General features: G+C 43.3%; 1 protein-coding gene across 3 annotated transcripts in view; it reads left to right on the forward strand.

Moving 5' to 3' along the window:
* Positions 1-25,745, forward strand: part of daam2 (dishevelled associated activator of morphogenesis 2) — an 81,758-nt gene that overhangs the window by 29,232 nt on the left and 26,781 nt on the right. For all 3 annotated transcript variants that reach the window (XM_058614735.1, XM_058614733.1, XM_058614734.1), the window contains exons 2-5: positions 1,926-2,194; positions 9,184-9,273; positions 18,523-18,597; positions 22,392-22,486. In XM_058614735.1, the coding sequence (XP_058470718.1) occupies positions 2,027-2,194; positions 9,184-9,273; positions 18,523-18,597; positions 22,392-22,486 (428 nt within the window). In that variant the 5' untranslated portion in view covers positions 1,926-2,026. The remainder of the gene's footprint in view (positions 1-1,925; positions 2,195-9,183; positions 9,274-18,522; positions 18,598-22,391; positions 22,487-25,745) is intronic.

Raw genomic sequence — 25,745 nt, forward strand, 5'->3', positions numbered from 1 at the left:
TTGCTCTGGAGCCTCAAAGAAGGTTCATCCATGGCTGTTGGAGATCCGTGAAGGATTATCAGCTTGGCCATTTAGACACATGCTGATGAAGTATCAGGTCACTGCCACGCACACACACACACACACACACACGGCTTGCACTAGCTATAATTGAGTTGACATTCAGCACACTGATGCAATGCCCATGAAACGGTCGCCACATTTGAAGGTGAATAAACAGAATAATTCAAGATACGACGCTTGTCAGAAAATTCGTTTCCTCGTTCAAACGCACCAGGAGAAGTCTTGCTTTTCCTTTTACACAACCTCCTCTGCTGCTCCCTCCTCTGCTGCTCCCTCCTCTGCTGCTCCCTCCTCTGCTGCTCCCTCCCTGAGAACGATGGCAGATTCAAGGAAGCGGAAAAAAAAACCCAAACGTGCAAGAGATGAAAAGGGCAAAATGGAAATGTGGTGTTTTCTCTTTTTAAGCTTCTGCAGAGAGCCCAGCACATTCATAAAGAATTCAACATCAGGCTATTTTTAGACGCCGTAGTGAGAAGTGGTACACTGAGCGGAGGGCTGTGCTCAGTCATGGAGCGGTGGATTGTGGCGTCATGTGGAAAGTGAAATCATAAACATTCACAGTTTTTAAAGCCATGTTTGTTTGATTATGACCACATTTCAACAAAGGCATCATCATTTGGTAGATTTTCTTTTTCATTGTTCTTAAAACATTTGAATTGTAATTCACATTAATGTATTTATTGCGTAGAGATTTCTGCTGGAAATGCACGTCTGTGGTTCTGACATGAAAGACGTGAAGTGTGTTCATAATGACGACCTTTACCAACTGTAGAGCCATTGTGTGTGTGTGTGTGTGTGTGTGTGTGTGTGTGTGTGTGTGTGTGTGTGCGTTTACTGTCTGCACACAAAATGGTGTAAAGAGCGTGTTATTCATACAGCGTAGACCACCCGTATCCTTTCCGTCACACTGAGGAAATCCTCTGTAGCGTCTTGACCCATTCAGTCCTCTGCTCCTGTCGTGGTGTCCGTGCACACACACACACACACACACACACACACACACACACACATACATATACATATACACTGCAGCGGCAGCCCTCAGACCCACACACACACACACTGCAGAGGCACCATTGTACCTCACAGACAAGAGGTTTCTTTGTCAGAGCACAAGAGCATCTGATGTCAAGATGAGGATATGATGGTGGCCCCCGCTGAACATCTGCACCCTGGAACATGTTTACATGAACCCAGCGAAGGAAATGCAGATTATGAAATCTACTGTTGCAACAGTTCTGCTCATGTAATAACATCCACTGGCCACTTACTGGACTGTATGTAGCTGTTATATGTACCTAATAAAGTGCACGTCGTGGTCTTCTGATGTTCACGACTTCACTAGCAGTGAAATCAAAGATAGTCTTCTGCATAATAATTCGTTATTCGAGCCACTGTTGCCCTTTAAAAAAGGCATTTCTCACCTGATAAACCTGTGAGACGGTTGTGCAGCAGTTTCTGAAATACTGAAGTCTCTCAAAATCACCTTTCTTCCTCACTCGGATGCTCAGTGTGAACTTTAGCAGGTCATCCTGACGACCGCTACATGCCTGAATGCATAGAGTTGCTTTTCTCTGGTTGGCTGATTACATATTTGCATTAAAGGGCAGTTGCACAGGTGTGGATGAAGAAGTGGCCAATGATCCAGGACTGATGGAAACATTAGTAGCTTTGCTTCCTCTTCAGGAATCATTGACCAGACAAAGTGTGTGGATAGTTAGTGTCTCAGTTAGTGCTGTGCATGGAATTCTCATTCACTAATTGTCTACATTATCTACAACAGTCATTTATAGTCTTTCTTAATAAGAATGCCATCTTGCGTTCCCAGAGTTTAACCATTCTCTTTCTCCTCTCTGTTCCAGATCATGCCCCCTAGATAGCAGCCTCGCTCTCCTCCTCCACTCCCCCTCCCTGGCCTTCCTGGTCCAGCATCACCACTGTCACCTGTGTCACCACAGCCACCATGCCTCCCAGGAAGAGGACGCGGCCGGGCCTGGGCCTCCTGTGCTGCTTTGGCAGCAGCGAACCCCCAGAGATCAACTTGAAGGACAGCGAACCACTGCAGCTGCTCGAGTTCAGCGCCCCCATGCCACACGCTGAGGAGCTGCATGCGCGGTTCTCTGAACTAGTGGTGAGTACATTTCAAGACGTAGTCGTGGAAGCTTAAGTTGTAACTATGAGGTGTCTTGTTATTGAGATTTGGTCTCATGAGCCCTTCAGTTGTTGTGTTTCCTCCAGGAAAAATCAATCTTTGCTGTTTTTTAACATGCAGATGTGCAGCAAAGCTCTCTGAATGGGTCAAATTACATTTAGAGATGCATGAAAATGACATGACGTTGGCTCATAACAATAGCTCTTAGTTTTGCTTCATTTTCTGTCTCACTATTGCTGAGCAGCTCAATTCTTTCCCTTTGCATGGTTCTAATTTGCCCTACCACACCGGACTGAGGACAGGAATAGGAAGTGAATGGCTTGTGTAGGTGTTTTGATGAGTGCGTGAGGCCAATCATCAAAACCACCACTAACACTCCAGTCATCAAATCCAGAGGCTCGTCTTTCCCTCGTCATGCAGCCCAGCCGTTTCCCGCAGTTCCATCTCCTGCACAGATCACACTTGTGAGCAAAGGTTGTCGGTCTGTACCCGTGCCAAACTGGCATGGCTGCGTTGGCGCGCATCCACGGTATGAAGAGGGATCAGAGCGCAGCTGTCAGGAGGAGAGGTCTTCTGTGGGTTTCAGCTGCCATGCAAGCTGGCCCGGGCTCTGCTGGAAGACAACAGCGCTTTGCTGTTTCTGTCTTGTTTACTCGGGGCCTGTTTCTTGGTCTTTCTCGCTCTCAGGGTCTAAGCCTGTTTCTCTTACCTGTAGACTTTCTCCTTGTCTTTGTCCCTCGCTCACTAATGTGCTCAGCTGTCGCCGCTGAGTCTGCTAGAAGTCACCGTCAGCAGGACATCACTCTTCCAACTGTCCAAATCAAATTGAGAGATTAAGTGAAATGTCGTGTATGACTGGAAATGATTTAGTGTTATCAAGGCAGATGTTTTCCAAATGATCCCTTTCCCCCTTTTTCCAGCCAATTGACCCTAAAATGACTAATCGCAGCCCTTAGATCAGTGCAGGATATCTATTAGCGTGATTATAGACAATTAAAAGGTAGGTTTGTAGCAATCAAACATTGATTGCCTCAAGCAGTGGAATTATAGAACGCTCTTTCAGCTGTTTAATAACTACAATTTAGTTATTTTTGACACACTTAATGCACTTTGTGGCCTGAGATAAGCTCACATGGACGAGGACTGGACGTGGAGAGAGAAAACCAAGTCTTGTATTGCTGGTATAAAACAGAAACAGTCTTTTCATGTGGGAGTGCTTAGTCAAATTACAGCAGTCCTCACGGTTGAGAGGAATGAATGACCCACAGCTTATTTTGGGGTAAATATCTGAGCATGCGATGAAACTTGCTCAGAAGCAGAGCAGGACGACACATCCCCGATATTTGGCCTTGGAGGGAAAGAGGATTTGGCATTTACTCCTTGGATCTGGGCCCTTCCACATGTTGTGAATAGATTTCTGTGGAGGGTTGTTGGAGTGCTCTAACTAACAGTGGTGTTCATAAGCTTCCATATTTTGTTTTAAGGAGTAATGTTTGCGTTTGGCTGTTGTTCAGATTGTCTTTGATGGAACGCTTCAAAGTTTGGCGCCATTGATTTATGATAATGTGCATTATAATATAAACATATTCAAAATGTGGCTACTATGGACAGGTGAAAGTGAAGTCAACCATCTCCACAACAACAAACTACTTGTATATTATTCTTTATATATCAAGAGTATCTAATAATAATGTGGTGATGTTAAAATTCGATCTTTCTAGGAAAATTCATAGCATCAATCAACATGGGTCTCAAAAGTCCAGTACATGGAGAGTTTGACCAGGTTCCAGTGAGACGATCACTCAGCCTGTGACAGTTTGATTCATATCTGCTGTGATTGGACGATCAGCGCACACGGCGATGGGTCATCTGGCCAAACCATCCGTCCTCCACATCTGTTTTGGTGATCGTGTTGCTGACACGCTGACACATTTGACCAGTCGTCCAAATAGCTGTACAGTCGGACCTTGAGCAGTCACTTAGTCTGAACACGTTGCCTGTGATGCCAGCAGAGAGCGAATGTGGGGAGGCAAGGACTTCAACCACTGGGGAGGAAATTCAGAAAAATAGAAAATAACACAACATAGTGTGTTTCCATGGAAAAGGGGAGATGGGGGATTATTGTTATGAAAGAGCTTTCCAGAGCAGGAGAAGGAGACTCAATGGAGCGACACATCTCGGCCAGACAGAGGAGTAAACCACCTCCACGTGTCTTCACATCCATAATGGGGTCTTCCACAGTAAACACTGGGCTTACGCTGTTTGTTCTTAGGGCTGCGTTGTCCCAGAAATTCCCTCTGAAAAAGTGCTGGACTGAAAATCCTGAGCAGTAACTCGTCTCTCTGCTGCCTGCTGTTACTTGGAATATCAGATGGAATATGTGATATGATGCATCTGCGTCTTACACGTATTTGGCAGATGATGGAGCACAGAAAATGATAAAATGATAAAATTGTTACTCCTTTAGCCTTTTGAAGAATGACTGCGACTTCTGGTGTCTTTCCTTCACCTGCCATGAACTCACTGAGGTCGTTCTCAGATGTTTACACTTTAAAAGTCCAGTGTGTAAACTCTGTCACCAAAACACTGCCAGCGTCACTCTTAACCAAAGACCTGAAACAGAACGACCAGAGTATTGAATCTGTTTTTCAGCAGTTAATCACCTACAGCTCAAAATCAAGCTGCTGAAAGTGAAGATGGACATTCACTGAGCTTCTGCCATACCAATGTCCTATTAGAACTGGGTTTTGGTCCCCATGAAGTCTACTGGTCCTGACAAAGTCAGTGTTTAGAACAGAAAAGGGGCTAAAGAGCTAACAGATACAAAAACACACACACTGAGGCTGTCTGTAGGTCAGGACTATGAGGATTGTGAGGATTGTGAGAAAGCTTCTCCTGGGTTCTTCTGGGAGTTTGGCAGTAACATCAGAACGTCCTCACTCTTCAGGTGCTCAGTCAGTGTCGCCACAGACATGAACACCAGACGCAGCTGTACTGAGAAGCAGTGAGAGAGTCACCTGAGGCTTTAAATCTAACAGATATTTCTGTATCGCACAGCTTCTACTGTTTTCTGTACATGCATCAGAATACAGGAGTGCATAAGAAATGACTTAGTGCCTGTGTCGAGCACTGAACTAACATTACAGGAAAAGCAATATGTGCAATCTATTATCGGTTGCCCAGTGTAAACACTGCCAAACGCACAACAACGTCTCCTGGAGAAAGTCTGAAGAATAAACACGGCTCCAAGTCTGCCAGGAACCATATGAAAGCCTCCCGTGCCTGTAACGAACCAGACGAAGCCATGGAAATGAACCTGGAAGCAATCCTGGCTGATTTAGACACAGTGAACAAACACCACATCAGAGGGGCCAATGGATCGCATCAATTAAACTGCACATTTGCATAAGGCCGCAGAATTTCCTGATGGCAAATGTCGCTGCAGCTCTGTGTTCTGTTGTTTGGAGCCGAGTGCAACACTTTGTTTCCGCCAGTGTTTTGCACGCACAGTTGAAATGTGTACGCTCTATACTGTGTGTGTGTGTGAAGTTTGGTGTCGCTTCAAGGCCGGTGACAGCTGTATTATGTTTGTCACGGCAATTACCCGCTAATAACGTCTCATCATTAAATCTCATGTGTGAGTCGTTGAAAATGAGTTCAGCTCAGTCACTTGTGTACATGGGCGTGTCTGTCCCCGGTGGCAGCTCGCTGCATAAGTTCAGTCTTCAACCGTAACATCTGCCTCCGAGAGCAGTGTTTACAAGTCTCAGCTGAGCGACATATGGACGCACACGTGTTTGTCGCACACATTGAACACAACTGAGCCGTGCTACTGAAGCACCGCAGAAAACACAAGGTAAATAATGATGCTGTTAAACACACAGCTGTCCTGACTCAGCATCTGTTTGTGTACAGATGGACGAAGACTTGTATCTGCAGCGGACTGAGAGGAGAAAGAATATTATGAACATATGTCGCTTCATTTGCACAATTGAATCATGGCTAGTAGGTCAGATACAGTGCTGTCAGACATCAGATTCTCTCTGCCCTGTTTTCCACCTGCTTCATCTGTGTGTGTGTGTGTGGGAGCCTCGTTCTTTGTCTGTCTCTGTCTCATAATTTGGGACAGTTTTAATCCATTGACTCTGGGCAGCGGTCCAGCTGACCAGTGTCCAGACGCTGCATCTGTGTAACCGCCACGACGTTTTCACAGTATCGACTTCAAACGCGTAACTACCTCCTCCCCGTCACTGTTACTTATTGCATGTAAATGATGTTCTCAGAGCCGCAGAGTTAAATTTATCCCTTTTTCATTTCAAACCTCAACTTGTGTTTCCAGGAAAACTCTCGGTCTCTCTAAAGCATAAATCTTGTCCTAATGTTCCCTCCTGTGTGACTCTCGAGCCGGACGCGGATCAAAAATGTGTTGCATAACAAGAGGGAATGGAAATGTTCTCCACCCTCTGCACCGTTGCTAGTGAGTTTCCTACAGTGTTCACTCTGGGATGCACCCGCTCTCTTTTTCCCCTCGCTCCTGCTCCTGCCTCTGCCTTCGCCTTCGCCTTCGTCTGGCATTTCTAATAATTACATAAAACCCTGCTTTGACTTTTTTTGACTAGCCTAAAAAAAGCATCATCTCTAATCTTAACTATAACCAGTTAAAGCCTTATCCTAACAGTAACTTAATGACAATTTGTAACCAGTTACTTGGAAATGAGGTTCTGCCTCAAGAGGTGACAAATACAAGTACACACACACACACACGTGCAAAGTCACTAAATCTGGCTGGGGTTAATAATGGCTGCTACAGTTTCCTGTTGGTTCCCTGGAGGCTGCGTATGACTTCCTGCCATCTTGCCTGTCTTTCCTCTGCCTTCCTGTCCTGTCCTGTCTTGTGTGTGTGTGTGTGTGTGTGTGTGTGTGTGTGTGTCATTGTTAACACCGACACTTGACATGAGATACAGGCGTTCATTCCCTGTGTTTGCCGTAGATGAAACGGGGTCGATCACACCGACTCGCTTCATGAGCTCATGTCTCGCGTCTTTTCTGTCGCCTCAGCACATCTGTGGAGTCCACGAGTCGTGAGGAAGAGGAGAGTTGAGTGTGTCAGTCAGTGTGCAGCGGACATGACGGCCAAACACTCACAACACTGTTTTTAACTGTGTATGGTTCTTCAATAAGCAGGGCTTCGGTGGGGGAATATTAAAAAAGGCCGTTCGGAGGCTTTAGGTGTGTGTTTTTCCTCCAGTTGAGCAGCAGGTGGAACAATATTAGCTTTGGTTTATGTGAGCATGCTGGCGACGGACGATGAGGGCACTTCAAGAGCAGGTTTCACACAGCAAAGTGGTTTTGTTATGTTTAGTTTTGGAAGCTTGAGGAGAGGGTGTTACTACGGTCATGAGGAGAGGCCACGTGATGCCGACGTGGTATCGGAGCTTATTTTGAAGTTGAAGGGTGGAGTGAAGGTGAAGGTGGAATAGAAACGTTGAGATGTTGCATAACATGGAAAGTGAAACTTCCTCTGGCCGACGGGACGGGAACATTCCTCCACCCACCACCACGTCCTCATCCTAAACTCCATCTCCTCTTTTTCCTTTACCCTGTGTCTAATGCAAAGTGGTCCATGTCGTCCATGCTGCTTCTCCTCTGCACTGTTCCCTTTCTACCTATTCATCCAACTTCAAGCCTCGTATAACTCTAATTTGAATTCTTTACTAAGAAAAACAACCTCAAAAAAAAAGCACTAAATCCTAAATCCTAATTTCATTGCTGACGTATATTGCCTTCTCACATAACTCCCCCATCATAAAATACCTTAAATTGAGAGTGAGAGCGAGAGCATGAAGCATAGAGATCAGCTTCTGGGCTCAGTGGCCATCTGGTTCAAATCCAAGAGTCTCAATCTCCGAGTATCAGCTCCTCCAAACAGCAGCAGCAGCTTAGGAGGAAGGGCTTTGACCTGGAGACCAGGCGCCCGGCCAGAAACCAGATTCTAGGTCTCTGTTTTTGGACTGAAGTGCTGATAGTTGGTGTGTTGATGTTTGTGAAGACGGCACAGAAGTGATGTCACCCACGATGGTCAGCTCTGACTGCGACTGACTGTCATAAATACTGATTAAAGATGAAACGCCGTTCAGTCAAAGACTCGAAGGCTTTAATGGCTTTTTTGTCAGCGTTAACACCCTTGAAGTTCACACCCTCTGGATTTCTGTCTCTTTCTTCCAGACCTCTGTAAAGCTGCTGCTGAATGGCTTGTGTGAGAGATGATGTCATTCTTCATAGTGTCGGGTACTTGGAATGTGGGCCACATTTGTCCGCCCTGTCCGGCTCAATGGTTGAAAACAAATCCTGGGAATCTAGTGGATGGCTTTCAGGGGCCATCACGCTCTGGGGGGGCCCCGGGGGCCCAGCACTTCTGCCTGACGTCATGGTAGCAAAACCATTATGTTAAGATTAGTGTGAGCTTGTACTCAAAGCCCTGGCGCTGTAGCATCTCAACCTCTGCTCCATCTTTTTTGTGCAGATCCACTTCCAGAAGCACATAGCTTCTTTTCTCTGCTTGATTCGACGCCTCCCCTCGTTCTCCATCAACACATTTCTCTTTCTTCCACTGTGAATTATCCAGCTCTTCTCTTTTCCAAGACTTTTCTTTTACTCCCCGGCAGACAGAGACTCATTTCCTGGGTTCATATGCATTTCAAAAGGTGCAGGAGGCTCCGTGTACAAAGCTGAGCAATTGAGAAGAGCAGCGGGGTGAATATGAAAACACTGTTCTGCAGTCTGCGGAGGCCGAATGGCACCGCGGAAACGTCACGACCACCACAGTCGTCCCGGGTCATTTCATTCTCAAAAACACCTTTTTTTTCATAGTCCTTGTTGCTAATGTGTTTCTTTATTGTGTTGTTTATTTAATAAATTGGTTTGAAAATGAACGCTGTGTTCATAAACAACCTCTCTTATCATTGTAGGATGAACTAGACCTGACGGATAAGAACAGGGAGGCCATGTTCGCTCTGCCTGATGAGAAGAAATGGCAAATCTATTGCAGCAAGAAGAAGGTGAGTGGACGTCTGCTGTCATTTATTATTATTATTATTATTATTATTACTATTATTATTGTTGTTATTATTATTATTATAATAATTATTACTATTATTACTATTATTATTATTATTGTTATACTGTATGTCAGCCATAGTTTCTGCCTGTACCCAAACGTCAGAGCTTAAGTACACACACACACACACACACACACACACACACACCACATACATGCAAACTTCAGAGTACACAAATGTACCCTTAGCTCCTGTTTTTGGTTTCCAAGGCCCTCAATTTCCAAACCTCCCTCCCCACGTTGGAGAAAGCAATTTCCTCACGCTGCTAAAGAATTGTCATCATACCACAGGAGGACTAGAACATTCTGGTTAGGCCTCTCTTTCACCCCGCGCCGTTTGCCAAAACATCGCTCTCGCTCGTACCCTTTGGCGTGGCGCTCCACAGGAACTGTGGTCTTTGTGGTCAAATATCCAGCAGGAAATGACATTGTGCTCCGAGAAAATGGGAATCCACCCCCTCCATCTCCCCCCTCTCCCCCCTCTCCCCCCGCCCCCTTTCCCTCATCCAGTATCAAATTGAGTAAATAGTCATAAACTCTCCCTTGTGTCTCTTTGCTAAGTTGTTTATTGGCTAAAGGTATTGTTTTGAAAGCAGGATGAGCAGATACTGTAACCCTCAGGCACGCAGCCTCGGCGGAGCTGATGTGATGTGCTCTGACAAGCTTTTTTCAGAAAGGAGTAAACTTCATGCACGTGTGTGTGTCTGCGTGTGTGTGTGTGTGTGCGTGTGTGTGCGTGTGTGTGCGCGCACCTGCATGTGTAAAAGTTTTGCTCTTGTATTGAGGCCAGTGTTGAGTTACCAGGAAAAAAGGAGCTGTGGTGTGTTTAGAGGGATGTCAAGGCGAGGATGGAAGCTGGAGCTCCACCACAGCTCATAATGAAATGAAATATGAGTAAAAATAATAGAAGGGGGGAAATATGTAGTCGTTCTTTTAATACACTATGATAACCATAGGACTTGGAATACGCTCAGCCCCTTGAATCTCTCTCAGAGTTTGGAAGAAGATTAAATTGTTGCACGTTTGCAAATATGAAGCCACATTAAAGGCCTGAGCTCAGTCATTCTCCAATATCACTTATTAAATATCTCTGAAAAGCAACGGCAGACGTTTATGAGAAGGCTTTGTGCTGCAGTCAAAGGCAGAAAGCCTAAACTGGGTTCAATGGGAGGATATAGTTTTTTGTTTTTTTTGTTCCTTCCCCATTTCATAGTCAGAAATCATTTCCTCTAAGACTGAGGTAAAGCCATGTGCCTCGGCCAGGAAGTGGAAAGCAAAACTGGAGTATTAGTGCAGGGTGGAAAGCCTGAGGAAAAACCCCCTCATTCAAGGATAAATGTAATAGAGAGTAAGGAATAAACAACAACTGTGTGGGATTATAATCTGTATGTATGCAGACAGGAACACAGAAATCCTCACAGACACAAACAGCCGTGTACTTCGCGATATGTGCACGAGCAGGTGATCGGCACGCGCTGTACTCTGCACCGCGTTGTCGAGAGTGACTGCGCGACCGCAGAGTTTCCTTCAGCCGCTCCTGACGGCGACAAACACTGGCTCCCTTGTGTCCTGCAGCCGGAGCCGCTGCCCGGGTTGTTATGGTTAGATAACCCTTGGAGGGCGTCGCTGACGCCACGGCGAGGAAACAAACTCACTTTGTGTTCACCTGCTTAACAAACGTGCCAACGCATTTACCGCAAACCACAGAACCACTGCCAATTTCCTTCTACCACAGTCTAGTGAAACCCGTGTATAAGTATGACGGCTCATAAAACACCTTTTAAACGCCCTCATTCTCAGTCTGACCCGTCGTTTTCACATGTTCAGATGTTCTAATCTAAGATCTCATAGGTGTTTAGATAACACTTGGCTCCATGCAAAGGCTTATTGTCACCAAAATGGACTATTGTTATAAGTGATGCTATTTTTACACACGGTGTGGACTCTTTGATATTCACTGACTAGCTTTTTGTCTTTGTTTCCCCGTTAGGAGACTTTGATTTTACAAAGCTCGGTTGTGAAACAAACAACACACTCATTCTGAGGTGTGTGTGTGTGTGTTTCTCTTTAGGAGAATTTACCAGTGCAGTTTATCACTTGTCTCTTTTCTCAAAGCTCAAACAACTTGTAACGTTTCCGGTCTTTTGGGTGAATCCTCTCACTCCAGCAGCGACAGCAGCCTCGGGGGCTTTTATACAGGTCACTGCCTCGTATCATCCTCTTTTATAACACTGGGATGTAACATCACCTCAGTGTCACAGTCCTGGTGACGACACTTACTTTAAAAATACAGTTTGTTTAGCATCTCACACGATATCGTGTAACCTTTACTCTTTTATCTTTGTTTCCATAACGACTCAGAGCTGCTCCAGTTACAGCTCATCCACAGATTATAACTTTATTTTCTTACATTAGAGCTTGAAGTTCCAGAGTAAGAACTGAAGTATTGACTCAATGTTGACCTCCTCATAAACAAGTGATATACATGTTTAAGTCAGGCTGCAATGATGAATAAAATAATCAATTACTAAATCATTCGTCAACTGTTTTGATAATTGATTAGTGTGCTCCTCAACTTCTTAATTGTCAATAGTTTATGGTTCCTTTGGTCCATACAACAAAGAAATCATTAAAACGGAATTATTATATCGGTTTGTGGCCAAAACAGGACGTTTTAGAACGTCATCATTTTTGCAGTTTGGAAAACAAAGATGAAAAATTTCCAGACATTTTATGGATCAAATAACTAAGTGATTAAATGAGAAAACATTTCACAGATGAATCAATTATGAAAAGAATCGTTAGTTGCAGCCCTGCTCTGAAGTAAAGGGAGACTTTGTTCCCAGATAATAAACTTCAACGTCACTTTTTGTTTACCTGCTTTAGTTTGTTTGTTAGAAACGCGGTCAGTCAGAATCAGTTTGTTATATATATATATATATATTACTTTATTAAAACCAAGATGGCATAAGTAAATCTTTATGTGTGTGGGTAAATACATGTACATGTGTGTGTGTGTGTGTGTGTGTGTGTGTTCTTGTTTTGCAAGCATGATTCGCATCATGCAGCCCTCAGGTAGAGAACACAGTGGAACATCTAATAACGCCTGCTAATCGTTCAGTGCCAGGAGACAAACAGGGTCTCCTGACTCACATTTGTACTGCTTCACTGATCTAACACACACACACACACACACACACACACACACACACACACGCGCACACACACACAGAGGTTCACACTGCCGTCCTTTTAAGGACTCTCATTGACTTCCATTCATTTGGAAAACCTAACCAAAGCCTTATCCCTAACCTTAAGCACAGGCAGTTAACCCTAACTTTGACCTTACCACAATTCACATCTTAGCCCTTAACATAAGCAGTCATCAGAAATTAGGACCAGGTTTTGGTCTCCATGAGGACTACTGCTCGTGACGAGGTTTACACACACACACACACACATCAGCCAACGATGGCACATCACTGCCCTTCATCAGCCGTCATACAAACCTGAACACAGATCCGTTATCTACAGGCCTGACGTTCTCTTAAAGAGAACCTGCTCTGTATTTGTTTTGCAGCCCAAAATCATCCAAGCACATGTGACATAATCCATAACATGAACTGGCTGATGGTCTAAATGCCCCACATGTGTTTTATCCCCACCACTTAAACTAATGTGACCCCGGGGCAAAGGTTCCTGCCCGAGCGTGTGTCAACACTCGCATAACATAAACATAAACTACCTGTAAGAGATAGCGCGGCATTACATAATCTCCCAGAATTCAATATCCTGTCCATTTCCTGCGTCTCTAGGTGAGACTTTATATCCCGGCTTCCAAAGATAAATATTCCCTGCAGAGAGACTGGCTTGTTGGAATGTTAGACGATCCCCCCTCGTTGCGTAGTCTGGCACAGTGCGGTGACAGCTGGAGCGGACAATATTATGAGGAAAATGATGATTTGAAGGACGACTGACACGTTGGACCTGTAGCTGGACATTTCTCTACAGTATGACATATTTGATATGTGCATTTGGTTAATTCAACAGTAGTCTTGCCACTTATTAATCTGTTTTATCGAAAACATCTAAAATCACAACTTCTCAAAAGTGACATTCTGTCCAAACAACTGTAATCAGACAAAAAAAAAGTCTATATTCCACTTGACAGAAGAAAAGTGATATAATCAGACATGTGACCTCATTCAGTGGAGGAAAAACCCTGCATTTCAACAGTAACTGGTTATTGTTACATTCATATTGTTAATAAATGATTTAGATTTGACAATAAGGCCTTAGTGTGGTACATTATTAATCAAAATGAGTGAGTGAATGAATGATCCTAGAGTAACCTAAAGTCTAAAAATGGCAGACCCATCTGTGCGAAAAGAGAGAACTCAATCTACATCCTTAATTAATCTAATTAATCATCTAATCAGTTGTTAAGTAATTTCAATACAAGAAAAACGAAAATAATCATTGTTTCTATCTATAAATGAACCTCTGTGTTGTATTTGAGCAGTGAATTCACTACTCTCTTCTTTTTCTGCAGACTTTTTCATTTCTTGCCAAATACAAATTCCTGTAACTGGGCTCTTTCCTCTGTAAATGTAGGCTTCTGCTGTTCTGCGTCCTTTTGTTCTTGAAGTGCTCTTTGAGTATAGGTTATTTAACTCTCTGTATTGTGCTTGCCTGCCTTTACTGTCGTGATTTTGGAACGACTGGTGAACGTCCCCACGCGGCAGCCAGGGTCTCCCCGGGGGCCTCTCTGAGGACAGTGAGGAACAGTGAGGAACAGTGAGAGCGAGTGTTTGCGCGTCCAAGGACGAGTCGACTCGGATCGCCAGAGAAACCAGAGACTGCGTGGAAACATTTTCACTGATCGCCAACGTATAGATGCTGGGCCTGTTTTACACCAAGAGAGTTGAACTGCACGTGAAAGAGGGATTGGTCTGAGTCGACTGCCAAAGCCCGCAGACTGGAAAATGTGCTGAGCTGCACAACATGTTAATGTGGATGTAAATGTGGGGGTTGAAGCGCACAGTGGATTGTGACATAACCCTATTGTTGCTCATAAATAAGTTTGAAACAAGTAGAAAACGCACTCTAAGACTATCACGTGCTTAGCTTTGTGGCAAACGGAGAATTTCAGCTTTAAAGTGGAAACAAATAGTAATATATGATATTTTTACAGCAGGTTTTGGAAGGTGGCATTTTCTGCCGTTCAGAACAAATAAGAGTTTTTCAAAATATCTGATACTGCAAAAAAAAAATAACAATGCATCATAATCAATGTTTCTGCTAATCAGTGACCCATCCCAGGGCCTAATAATAATTATAATCAAATTCCCCTTGAAATGTATTTTATGGAAATTATTGTAATTTTTTTGTTTTTTTTCAATAAAAAAACAGTGGAGTTGTGAAAACAAAATGGCCCTTAAAGGGTTAATATTTCAAAAATATTATTAATATTTGATATGTATATTTCAGGCTGAAGTAGCTTTAAAAGATTGACTAATTTAAAATTGAAAAAAATGTGTTTTTACAGCAGTTTATGGCAAGGTGGCGTTTTCTGCCACTAGGAACAAATTAGGAAGTTTTTTAAAGGGACTCTTAAGGGTTAAAAGCACACATGACATCTTGAGTTCACTAACTGTAGCCGGTGAAACCTTAAAGAAAGTTAAACATCTCTGAGACGGCTCGCTACATGACAGCAGGGCTGCTCACATATGTAATTTCATCTGCTCTTTTAACAGGTGCCCCCACAGACATGGCAGCCTCCCAGATACACAGGGAAAAATATTCTTGAACTCTGGCTGTATTCGGGTCTTCTCAGAAACAACATATCCTTGGACAGATGCTTGTAACGCGGAGCACGTTAAAGAAATAGATCTGATGCACCGCTGGGGATCCCTGTCCTCCTGTAAATCATCTTTAACATCAGCAGACGGGGGGAATGTACAGTGCAGTGTAGGCGTGTAATTGCTGTAATAGAACGATGTGCTCGACTTTACAATGATGCAGTGGAACACGCGACAGGAATGTTTTCATCCAGGAGTCTTGACTTTTCATTTGATCCAGGCTCCAGTCTACGGAATCTGGCCTCTTATCAGGAGACTTAAACACCGCTCATCATGTGTGATTAACTTAACTCGAGAATTAACTCATCAACACTTCAGCTCCTGGAAATTCTGTTCTTAAGGGCGAGTTTTCAGAAGGTTTGCAGGCCGACGTGATATAGGACCCCCAGAACAAACCTCGTGTTGTCAGACTTTTTTTTCATTTGTCCAAAAAACGAGATGATAATTACAGTACTTTGCTGTTGGCTCGTGAAACTGCCAGAGCGAACGCTGCATTGGACTCGACATGTTTTCGAGGGGTGTGTCGGCGGCTGTAATTTGGCTGAAGGGCCAGAGAGAGAGAGGCAGTTAAGTTGTTAATCTCAGCGTCAGGATCTGTCTGGCATCGCGTCCTGAGCGTGTCAGCAGCACAGTGGAAAACACAAGCTGCTGTTGTTGTTTTAGAATTGCTGTTAAAGCGGGCATGGGCTGCTGCAGATCAGAAACAACGCTCACTGAGACTGAGACTGAGACTGAAACTCACGTCCACAGAGTCAAAGATTGTGTGACGTTCATTGGGAAACTTGACGTAACAAGAGGATTTTGACGTTGGTCTTGTTTGATCTTGTTGTGCATAAACTTAGACCAATCTCATCTAAATTGGTGGAACATTATAATATTGACTTTGATAAAGCATTATCATGCAGGGCGTTATAATATGGTATGATTATTATGCTTCACAGTCATAGTTATAGGCATTAATGATAATAAATAGTTTTATAATGACTTATAAAGTCATTTTATGTGTAATATACACTATGAGGCCACATAATCACTGTTATGATGCTGTTATACAGCAAGTAGTCATTAGGTGTTCTAAATGAAGTAATGAAATTCCTGTGGTCACTGTATGTTTTTAAGTTATTAGATAGAATACACACCGCCCGGCCCCGCCCCCTCCCATAAATGGACAACACGTAGTCTCAAATTATAGATTTATTCTCCTTTACCTTTCTCTGTGTGTTTATTCTATGTTCCTTTTATTGTGGCCTCAGCCAGAGAAACGTTAGTTGATGGATCCTCTGAACGGTCTGTTCCTGCAGCTTTATGTAGGTTTTAGTAGAAAGTAAGACATCTGGATTGTCTCTGTTGTCTGTGATACGACTCTCTCACACTCCATAAATGACACACGCAGAAGAAAACAACGTCAGCTGAAGCCTGAAATCAGTCAGGGCCCTGTGGTCTCACCAAATCTATACAGACAAGTGCTTTCAAAAGTCAATGTAGTTTTTGAATTTGAAGTGGCATTTTTTAAGATGTAAGTGTCACTGAAAGTCTTTTCAAAGAATTACCTTACAAAGCCAATTATGCATGAATGGAGCACACTGGGACTTTCAGACTCTCGCTGACGTGCTTCCAATAACGAGAGCAACAACAATGTCCACCAGTGCTCGGAGCTAAACAAGACCAGATGTGAGCGAGCGACGTGGTCTGTGTATTCCCGGGTGTCTTTCTTGCTCGTGGCATCTCTCCTTGTAGGATTTCGCAGGTCAGACTGATCTCAGACGCAGCTATTTGACATTGAATGTGGAGGACACTTGATTCCTCAAGGCTGTTGTGTCTTTTTTCTGTATCTCACAGTGTAATAAAATCTCAGACAAGTGAACAAACACTCTCAGACGCCACAACCAACTCTTATGCACAGGCAGATCTGTGGATATTAAAGTATGGAGCTAAGGTCAGAACCCCAAGGATGAATCTATTAAAGGGAAATAGTTTGTCAAATAAACCGGTCCACATGCATAATAGATGTGAGACGCTTTAACAAAGGAATAATATCAAAATGAAAAGAGGCCTGAGCTCCAGAAAATTGCACGTGTCTGGAGTCCGTCCATGATTTGGCCTTGTGTTATCAGAAGCATAAATATTCATATCAAAATTCATCTGAAGTATTTCCGCCATATCCTTTTCGTGGGCTAAATTTACAATTTAGACTCTTGATGAAAGGTCAGAGCCTTATCATTCATCACTGTAAGGACAGCCCTCATGTCAAAGTGTTCACATTGTTAATACTGTGGCTCTGGTGTGGTGCTTGTTGAATGAACGCTGCTACTCCCCGTTATAAAAACAGTTTTCCAGTGGATATGTCGGATGCAAGACAACAACTTTACACTAAAATATCCCAATATTTCATGGTGATATTGATATGTACGGAGCAGGATTCTGTAGTTTCCCGTTGTTTGAACAGATGTGAGTTTAAAAAACAAAACAAAACAACATATCTGTCATTTTACAGATCAACTCACTGAAGAAAGAGGTGATCCTAATTGTTCACATGTTCGGCTGTTGTTGTGTTTTGATTCAACGAAGCGTTTGGACCCGGAAATCGTATTTTGAAAGGGTGCTACGTCCGATTTCATAGCCGGATATGCACGTTGCCTGTTTCCGCTAACACAGGATGTTTACTGTATGCCGGTAGCATATTAGGCTAACCGCCGGATCAATAAACACCCCGAAAATGACAATTTGGCGCAAGTAAATAAAATAAACACTAACCATCAACAGTTATTACCCTAAGGACCTTAACAATTGTATTGTCACAAGTTGTGATATAATGTTTAGGAAAATAAATGCGTAGATCCTTTCGGAGTTTCGCTAGCTTAAATGAGGGTTGTTTACGCTACAGGGCTGCGTGCGGCTAATTATCTCGCGCGTGCGACATGGTAAATCGCGCGTGCGAGTTATAAAGCGCGCGCGCTTTAAAAAAAAAAAATCCGTTACGAGTTATCTCGCGTGCACAATTTTTTTTTTTACCATATATGTCACCTCGAGGCCTCCGTAGATTTGGAAATATTGTTGACAGTTGTGTTGTGTTGTTGTTGTTGTTGTTAAGCCTCAAACCAACACAGTTGGCAGCAGACTTTCAGCCGTTTGACCCTCCTTCTCCCTCAACTCTACTTAATAAGTATTTTTAGTCCAAGAAACTCTTGCCAATTCATAGCCCTGGTGTATACATTAAGAATATGTACCAATAAGTGTTAATATGTACAATCTGTGTGCAATTGAACTCGAATGAATGAATGAATGTGGCTGCTGTGTTTGATTCGATCCGTCTTTGTTTCCATGCACAGGAGCAAGAGGACCCCAACAAATTGGCGACCAGTTGGCCGGACTATTACATCGACCGCATCAACTCCATGGCTGCTGTAAGTCCACTCCGCTGAGTGAATGTCTGCACTTCAGGCTTGTGACTCTGGAGAGGTCACCATTCACTCAGTCTTTCTCAGATTTCTCTCTTGGCTGGCTTTTATCGTCTCCCTGCTGACTGCTTGTTAGATGTGCATGAGCACATTCCTTCACTGTGACCCCAGCATTCACACACAGTGATGACAAACAGCCTATTTAGACTCTCAGTAGTTGAGTCAGTGGGAATGGGACGGTTAAAAGTCCAGGAGCAAAGCCAGCATAACAATATTCATTATTTCTAGCATGTGCGGCTGCCAACGTAAACACCAAAAACTGTCCTCCACAGTATCACTGATATAGTTACTGCTCCTATGTAATTTATGATATTTGGTCGTAGATTTAGCCACTGGCTGTTTGGTGCCAGTGGCCTCTGACCCCAAAGTTCTTATGTGACGACAAGTTGGCTCCCAAATGTTTGTAGATCGTAAAACATGACATTTTCTAGAGTGGTTCCTAAAGGACGACATGTTATCGTGAAATTTAGAGACTTAGGAAGATAATGGTGGAGACAGTCATGCACGTCTGGCAGGAGACTCATGTATCAACTACAGACTCTTGAGCATTCCAGTGGCTGTTGTTGTTTTTCTTTTTTTACCCACTTATAATATAGCCTTTCCAGAATCAGATAAAGCCTTCAACCATAACTTACACCGGGCACCTTAAACACAGAGCCAACATGTAATGACATTTAATATCTGTTTATTGCCATTTTCTGTGGTTTTCTGGCCAATAATGTCTGTGTCAACATTTCACACTGAGTGCGCTGCTATTTTTGCAGCTGTTTTTGTTTACGGGCTCCACTGAGGAGACGTGAGGTAGTTACCCTTACACTTAACACTGGTACCTGAGCTCTGGAGCAACACTTTTTCTGTCATTTTCTTACAACGGCACATGCGTGCACACACGGTATTTTCAGTCAAGTGAAGTGAAGAGAAAGCGCTGATTTGTGAGTTGCCAAGAATTTTAAATCCACTCGGGCTGCAGCGGTGCCTCTGTGCTAATAGATGTCAGACACTCTGTCAAAGTTATGCTTCTGCCTTTGGTTTTCTTTTTTTTCTTTTAGACTTCACTACTGTAAAACAGGTCTCTGCAAATCACGGGTTTATAGTCTACTGTGTAGTTGGCTATATGGACCTTTACATTTTTCTTAAAACTAGTGCCAGTAAAAGAAACGACTGTATAAATAATTGAACTCATATTATATAGTGGGTTTGGTGTAATAGCTCTGGGCGGGGGGGAGCAAAACAAATTAATTCACATTTGAAACGACCAAAATTATATCTTTGAAAGAAATGGAAGACATTTTATGACCCCGTAATAGATTAAATAACTCTTTGAAGATGTCTTTTCACAGCCTTCATTGAGCGTGGACTCTCGTGTGACTTCCACTTAATCACAATCTCTCTTTTTCCGTCATAACTCCAACCAATTTCCTTTTATTCTCCCCATCTCTGTGCTCCAGACAGACTTTGGACATGAGAGCGTTTTAAAATGTGATGCTGGTCCATGACTTTATAGCTTGGCTCACAGAGGAGCTCACCAGGGACGGATCCCATCCACAGGAGCTGATTTACTGGATGATCTCATTTTCATTTTGCCACCCAGAGAGATTACCGTGCAACCACTGTCTTGATGTTCATTCATAAAACCATGTCAGTTCTCTGGGGTTGCTCGTTGACCACAGAGTGATAACTCAAACATCCTCTCGACTCTGACAAGAGTTTCTATAGCCCTGCTGTGTCCGAGCTGCAGAGCTCCCACCTGGATTAAAACTGTCACCAGATCAAACACAGAGGCAACGGGAAGCTTTGTTTTTCTACCAGTGATGTGAAGAAATGCATCGAAAAATCTTTCTTGCAGCTTCTCGTGCTTCAAAGTCAAACTCAGACAGTTAGTGTCAGTTAGAGGGATCTGCTTCAGACCAGGTCCCCAGCAGAAGCTTATTTTCAGGGACTGGTGACAGGACTCAAAGTATCAAATAAAAAGATCCTGCAGCCTGTCTTTACATGGACAAATGTATTTATTATTTAGCAAGGAAGTGTTTATTTAGGAGTCAGTATTCAAAGGCATCAAGTGTGGCCCTACATTTGTTGTTTCCTGTAGATTCATCAGATCTTCATTTATACATCATCATTTAAACAAAGTGACAAAAAGTTGTTAAAGTTCTCTAAAGGTAGTTTTGGCTCTCTTTGACCTGTGACGGGACCTGAAAGCTCACACCCAGTGTTCCTGTGCTGGACTCGATCAAGCAATCACACTTAAAAATGCTCTTTAGCAGAAAAGACGGCGGCACTTTTGCACTTGCACATGAAATGTGTTGCAGCTGCACGGTTAAATACATGTTTCCAGTCATAAAGTAAATCCACAGAATTACAGTTGTTAGTTTTAATCCACATGGGAACAACAGGATATTAGCTGTAGTTTTCAGTTCCTATTTTGTTTGCTTAATCAAATATTTGTGCTCTGTCCAACTTTTTTTTCTAAAAAAATAATATTATTTGTCTTTATTTATTTTAAATTAGTGTGTGTGTGTGTTTTTTTTTTTTTTTTAAAATCTTGATGCATCATTGATACACATGTTCCAAATTAAGGTTTTGATGAGCTGCACTCATCGCCCACTCAGCAAAACGACGCACTGACAATTAGCTCGGAGGCGCAGGTCTGGCTCTGGGGGGCACTTCCCATAATAAGAATTTAGGGAAGTACCTTGTGCTGGTTTACCAACTGGCTTTAATAGCATCCGTATGTGTATGTTGGCCACAGGTTAGAATCATTTTACAAATAACAGATGTAGGAAGGAGCCATTTGGCCAGACTAACTGACATGGTAAACTGGCTCACAGCATGACCGAATCATTCATTCACCCCAACACTTGTTGTGTCCAACTTCCCATTGACTACAGTATGAGCTTATTCGCGGAGACAAAGTGCAGCCAGAGCTTTTTTCCCTTCTTGGCACGCGGTCCGTGAACCATCTGGACTTGAGGCTAAGTCGACTGGATGGATGTTTTGACTGCGCTGTTTCTAGATTAAACAGTCTCGCTCGCTGGACGGACCGGAGCTGTTGAAGGTAGTCAAACATGGGGTGGATTCAGTTTGCCATGCGGCTGCTGTTTGTCCAACACTGGCTGCTCCCACTGTAAATATTTCCACCCGACTATGACATGCATGTCATTTATGATGGCTTTGATAGAGGTAGGAGAAAAGGGGGTTTACTTTTAAGCAATATCATACTTTCATGTACATTAAAAGGCACCCACTTTGAGCCACTTTCTCTTTTGCTGAACCACTCTCTTTGTTTGGACCTCAGCGCTTCTTGGCAGTGGTGCTGCTGTGGAAAAAGCCTGGAGAGGCTGAACAGACGCCCTGTGGCCCGGACTAATTGGAGCACAGTGGCTCTTTGATGTCGTTGAGGGAAGCAGTGATGATGCGTTAACATCACCACTGTCAAAGTGTTTTCTTTATTATTTACCCAATTTGTTAAAGGCTTAATTGAAGCTAATTGTCTGCCTGACTTGTTTTGACATGTTGTAGAACTGTTCACACAGTTCAGTTTCTGTGGTGTTATTGCCAAATTATATTTAAGTTTGACCTAGTTGACCTAGTGGAAACAATGGAACTTTAAGTAAAAGTGAAAAATCCAGAAGTTATGCCAATAAGCAGCGTGTCACTGATGATACTGTGATACCATGTGATGGAGAGCAATCATTCACACAAAAACTGCAAGCTTCATATGTATTCCCCAATCTGTGCAGATGCAGACCCTGTTTGCCTTTGACGAGGAGGAAATGGAAATGAGGAACAAGGTGGTGGAAGATCTGAAGACAGCACTTCGGACTCAGCCAATGAGGTGAGTTGTTTTTTTTCCCCTCAGACCGTACAGAGACCTGCATTGTGCGACGCTCATCAGTCATGCATTCCCACTCTTGGACTGGTTAAATCAATGTCACACTTAGTAAATCCAGCAGATATAACATGCAACAGTACGGCTTCGCAGGCTCTTGTCCCAACAAAGGGGTCCACTTACTTCAAACTGAAATACCAGCAATTAAAGGATATTTTTAGATCCGCACTCCAAATTTCTCTTCCCCTGTTATGGCCATCGACAGCTGTTCTGCCTCAGTCATTACCACAAAGAAAATGTTCAAGGACACATGAACGAATACAACACCGCCCCGCTTCCCTCATCATCAGCTCCTTTGCAGCTGTCAGTCAAGCCTGTGCCAGTTGTGTGATGCAGTGGTCTGTGCCAAACTGGGGGTGTTGAGTTTTCTCAAGGGCAGTTATTAAGTGACTAATGTGCAGAGTGACAAATACTCAGGACACTTTGTGTCTGGGTCATGTCTGGGTTACGTGTGTTTCAGAATAGTCCACATTTATGTTTGTATCTGCTCATGTGTGGGGCTGGAAACAAGGAAACAACTCTCAGAGTCTAAGAACATGGACGTCTGGAAAGGTACAAGCTACATGTAGTTCTTCAAAATAGTGAATAGTTTGTAAAAAGTACTTTATAAAGAGCTTATCTTTTAACTTAATATTCATTGTCTTCTACTACACTTTAAATGGTATAATTAGCATCAGTGGATAAAACATCTTTATAATGTTGTCGGTTCAGTGAGGGGATTGGATATGAATGAAAGAGCTCCAGCCTTCACTCCGGTGAAACTGACCTAAGACCGTGGGATGAGCCAAGATTAACTTTGAAGCCAAAGTGCTCCAAAATGTTCGGAGGAAATTAATGATTTAAGTTTCATTTCAAAATATTACTCATCCCTGTAACGGTCATAAAATATAAAACTGATCCGTTCCAGGGACTCGTTGAAGGGGGGAGCCTGTGGATGCTCTGATTAAACATTAAATCTGATTTGAAACCTGCTCACATTCGTCCGTATCAACTGCTCTTTTGGCCTCTTTGCTACTGAATTGGGATAATGAAGTGTTTTATGGTCCAAAAACAAACTTTCTACTGTGGATGGATTCACATGAACTGCTTTTACGTGAAAGAATAACACGCAGGAAACAAACAGCAGTTCAGTGTCAGGGTAGGAATAAGAAGTTTGCAGTTGAAGGGAATCAGCTGTGGTAAATACCCCGGGACAGTTTTAGACACTTCACTCTTGATGCATCTTTCTTGTGCTTCCACTCATTCACTCTTTTATTTATGGACCTCATTTTACCTTAACAAAGGTGGCTATAATTCCCTCTTCAACGCTGTTCAGTGCTGCGTTTGCAGCCACACTGCTCTCTGTGAGTCTTTGCTCATTAGCACGCAAATGTTTTTTTGGCACAATGGCACTGATGTGTGGAGCAGGTGTGTCCCACAGTCTCTGTGTGTGCCCAGGGAAAGTCTGGGCAGCGTGTTAATGTCCCGCCACGTCCCAGCTTTGTGACAAACACACCTCACCTGTCACACACAACAAAAGGGACGCGCAGTGTTTGAAAGTGGACTCTCCGGCGTCCCTTTGTGTGTATCCATATTGTCCCCGTGTGAGACATGATGGTGTTGGTGTCTGTCCGTATTGAGCTTTGATTCATGTCTGTGTTTGGACGCCTGCCTGAAACGGCCTCCCACCCTCCTTCCCTCTGGCGTTGCACAGAGGCAGCTGGGTGTGGATGTGAAGAGGTGCCCTTGTGCCCTCAGTCTGCTCTGCGGGGCCACAGTGTGCCGGGTGCCAGGCAGAGCGCACAAGACGCCACATTGTCACCAAGACACCCACTGATATCACGGTCACTCCCAGGCCCAGTATAAGTCACTGAAAATGTTCTCCGTTCTGTCAAAAACCAACTTCAACACGTCGTTCTGTTTAATATAAACTAATTCAAACTGCAATCGTACCACAATCTTTTAAGTTCGTGATGACCTAACTTGATGTGAGTGTAACCAAAGCAACTTGTTTAGGTTAAAGATCTGAAGAGACCAGAAGAAATGACAAGAAACAAAGTCAATAATCTGCTCAGTAAGAGACAAAGTTCATCGTCATCGAGCAAAGACAGGTACAGACTTTCCACAGATTTATTCCCAATAAGATAATCTGCTCGCTCATCATCCTCCTCTTCCTCACACATACTGTACTTCATAGCCAAATTAGGAGATAAGGCGACTCTAATTATTATCATTTAACTTATTTATTGTTATTTGTTTCTCCGATCACACACCCTGGTATTTACAGTGGAACCGTATTTCTGATTTTCCTCCCAAGTACCACCAGAGGAAGCTCGCGTTCCACTGGTGGTGCCACCAGTTCCACAGTTTGAGAACCGTGGGAATAGAGAAAACAACAATGTGTTTTCTTCAGTAAAACTCATGCTCCTGTTTGCGAGCAAACATCACTCCGGTGGCATTTATAACGTCTGAAGCACTGCAGCTACTGTAGGAACAGTGATCTAATGCTGGCAGAATGAAGACTTGGCACAACACACACACACACACACACACACACTGAAATGACAACACTATTTCAGAGCGACTGGACTGTATCAAACACTGACTCTGTCTCTGAGCAGCAACAGCAGGACATCTTTATCCCTGCTGTTGAAGAACTTTCCCACTGACCAGAAATAGTTTTGAATCGTTTACATTTGTATTAGTTAGATTAGTGTATAGTGTACTTATTTAAAACATATAAACACCCATAAAATTGGCGTCATTTTGAAATTTAATTGAATTATTTTCCTACATGAACTCGCAGCTCATGTCATTTTCTCTGCCGTCTATTATCGCTTTGTTTATCAGCCGTCGGATGGAGTTTAAATGTTTACGGATGCATGCTTACTCACATACAGCCGAGTCTTAGTTCTAGTAAACATGTGAGACAGCTGTGCAGTCACATCATATCTGTACAGTTTTGGGGTTTAAACTTCACTGTTAAATGCATTTACATGAAGGTCGTTGATCTGCTGAGTCATTCTCTCACTCATGTTTACGTCCCCGTGCTTTTAGTCAAGACATCCTGTGTTTCAATCACTGTCATTTCCGTGGTGTAATGACTCCAGGAGGACAGGAAATGAGGTTTTTTTTGCGGGGGTCAGCGAGGCTGTGTTGACCCAGAATGCACTGCAGTCCCAGGCTCACGTCAGCAGAGCATTGCGTTGCTTCCCAGAGCGGCTCG

This window comes from Solea solea, chromosome 18 (genome assembly GCF_958295425.1).
Source record: "Solea solea chromosome 18, fSolSol10.1, whole genome shotgun sequence".
NCBI classification, from domain to species: Eukaryota; Metazoa; Chordata; class Actinopteri; order Pleuronectiformes; family Soleidae; genus Solea; species Solea solea.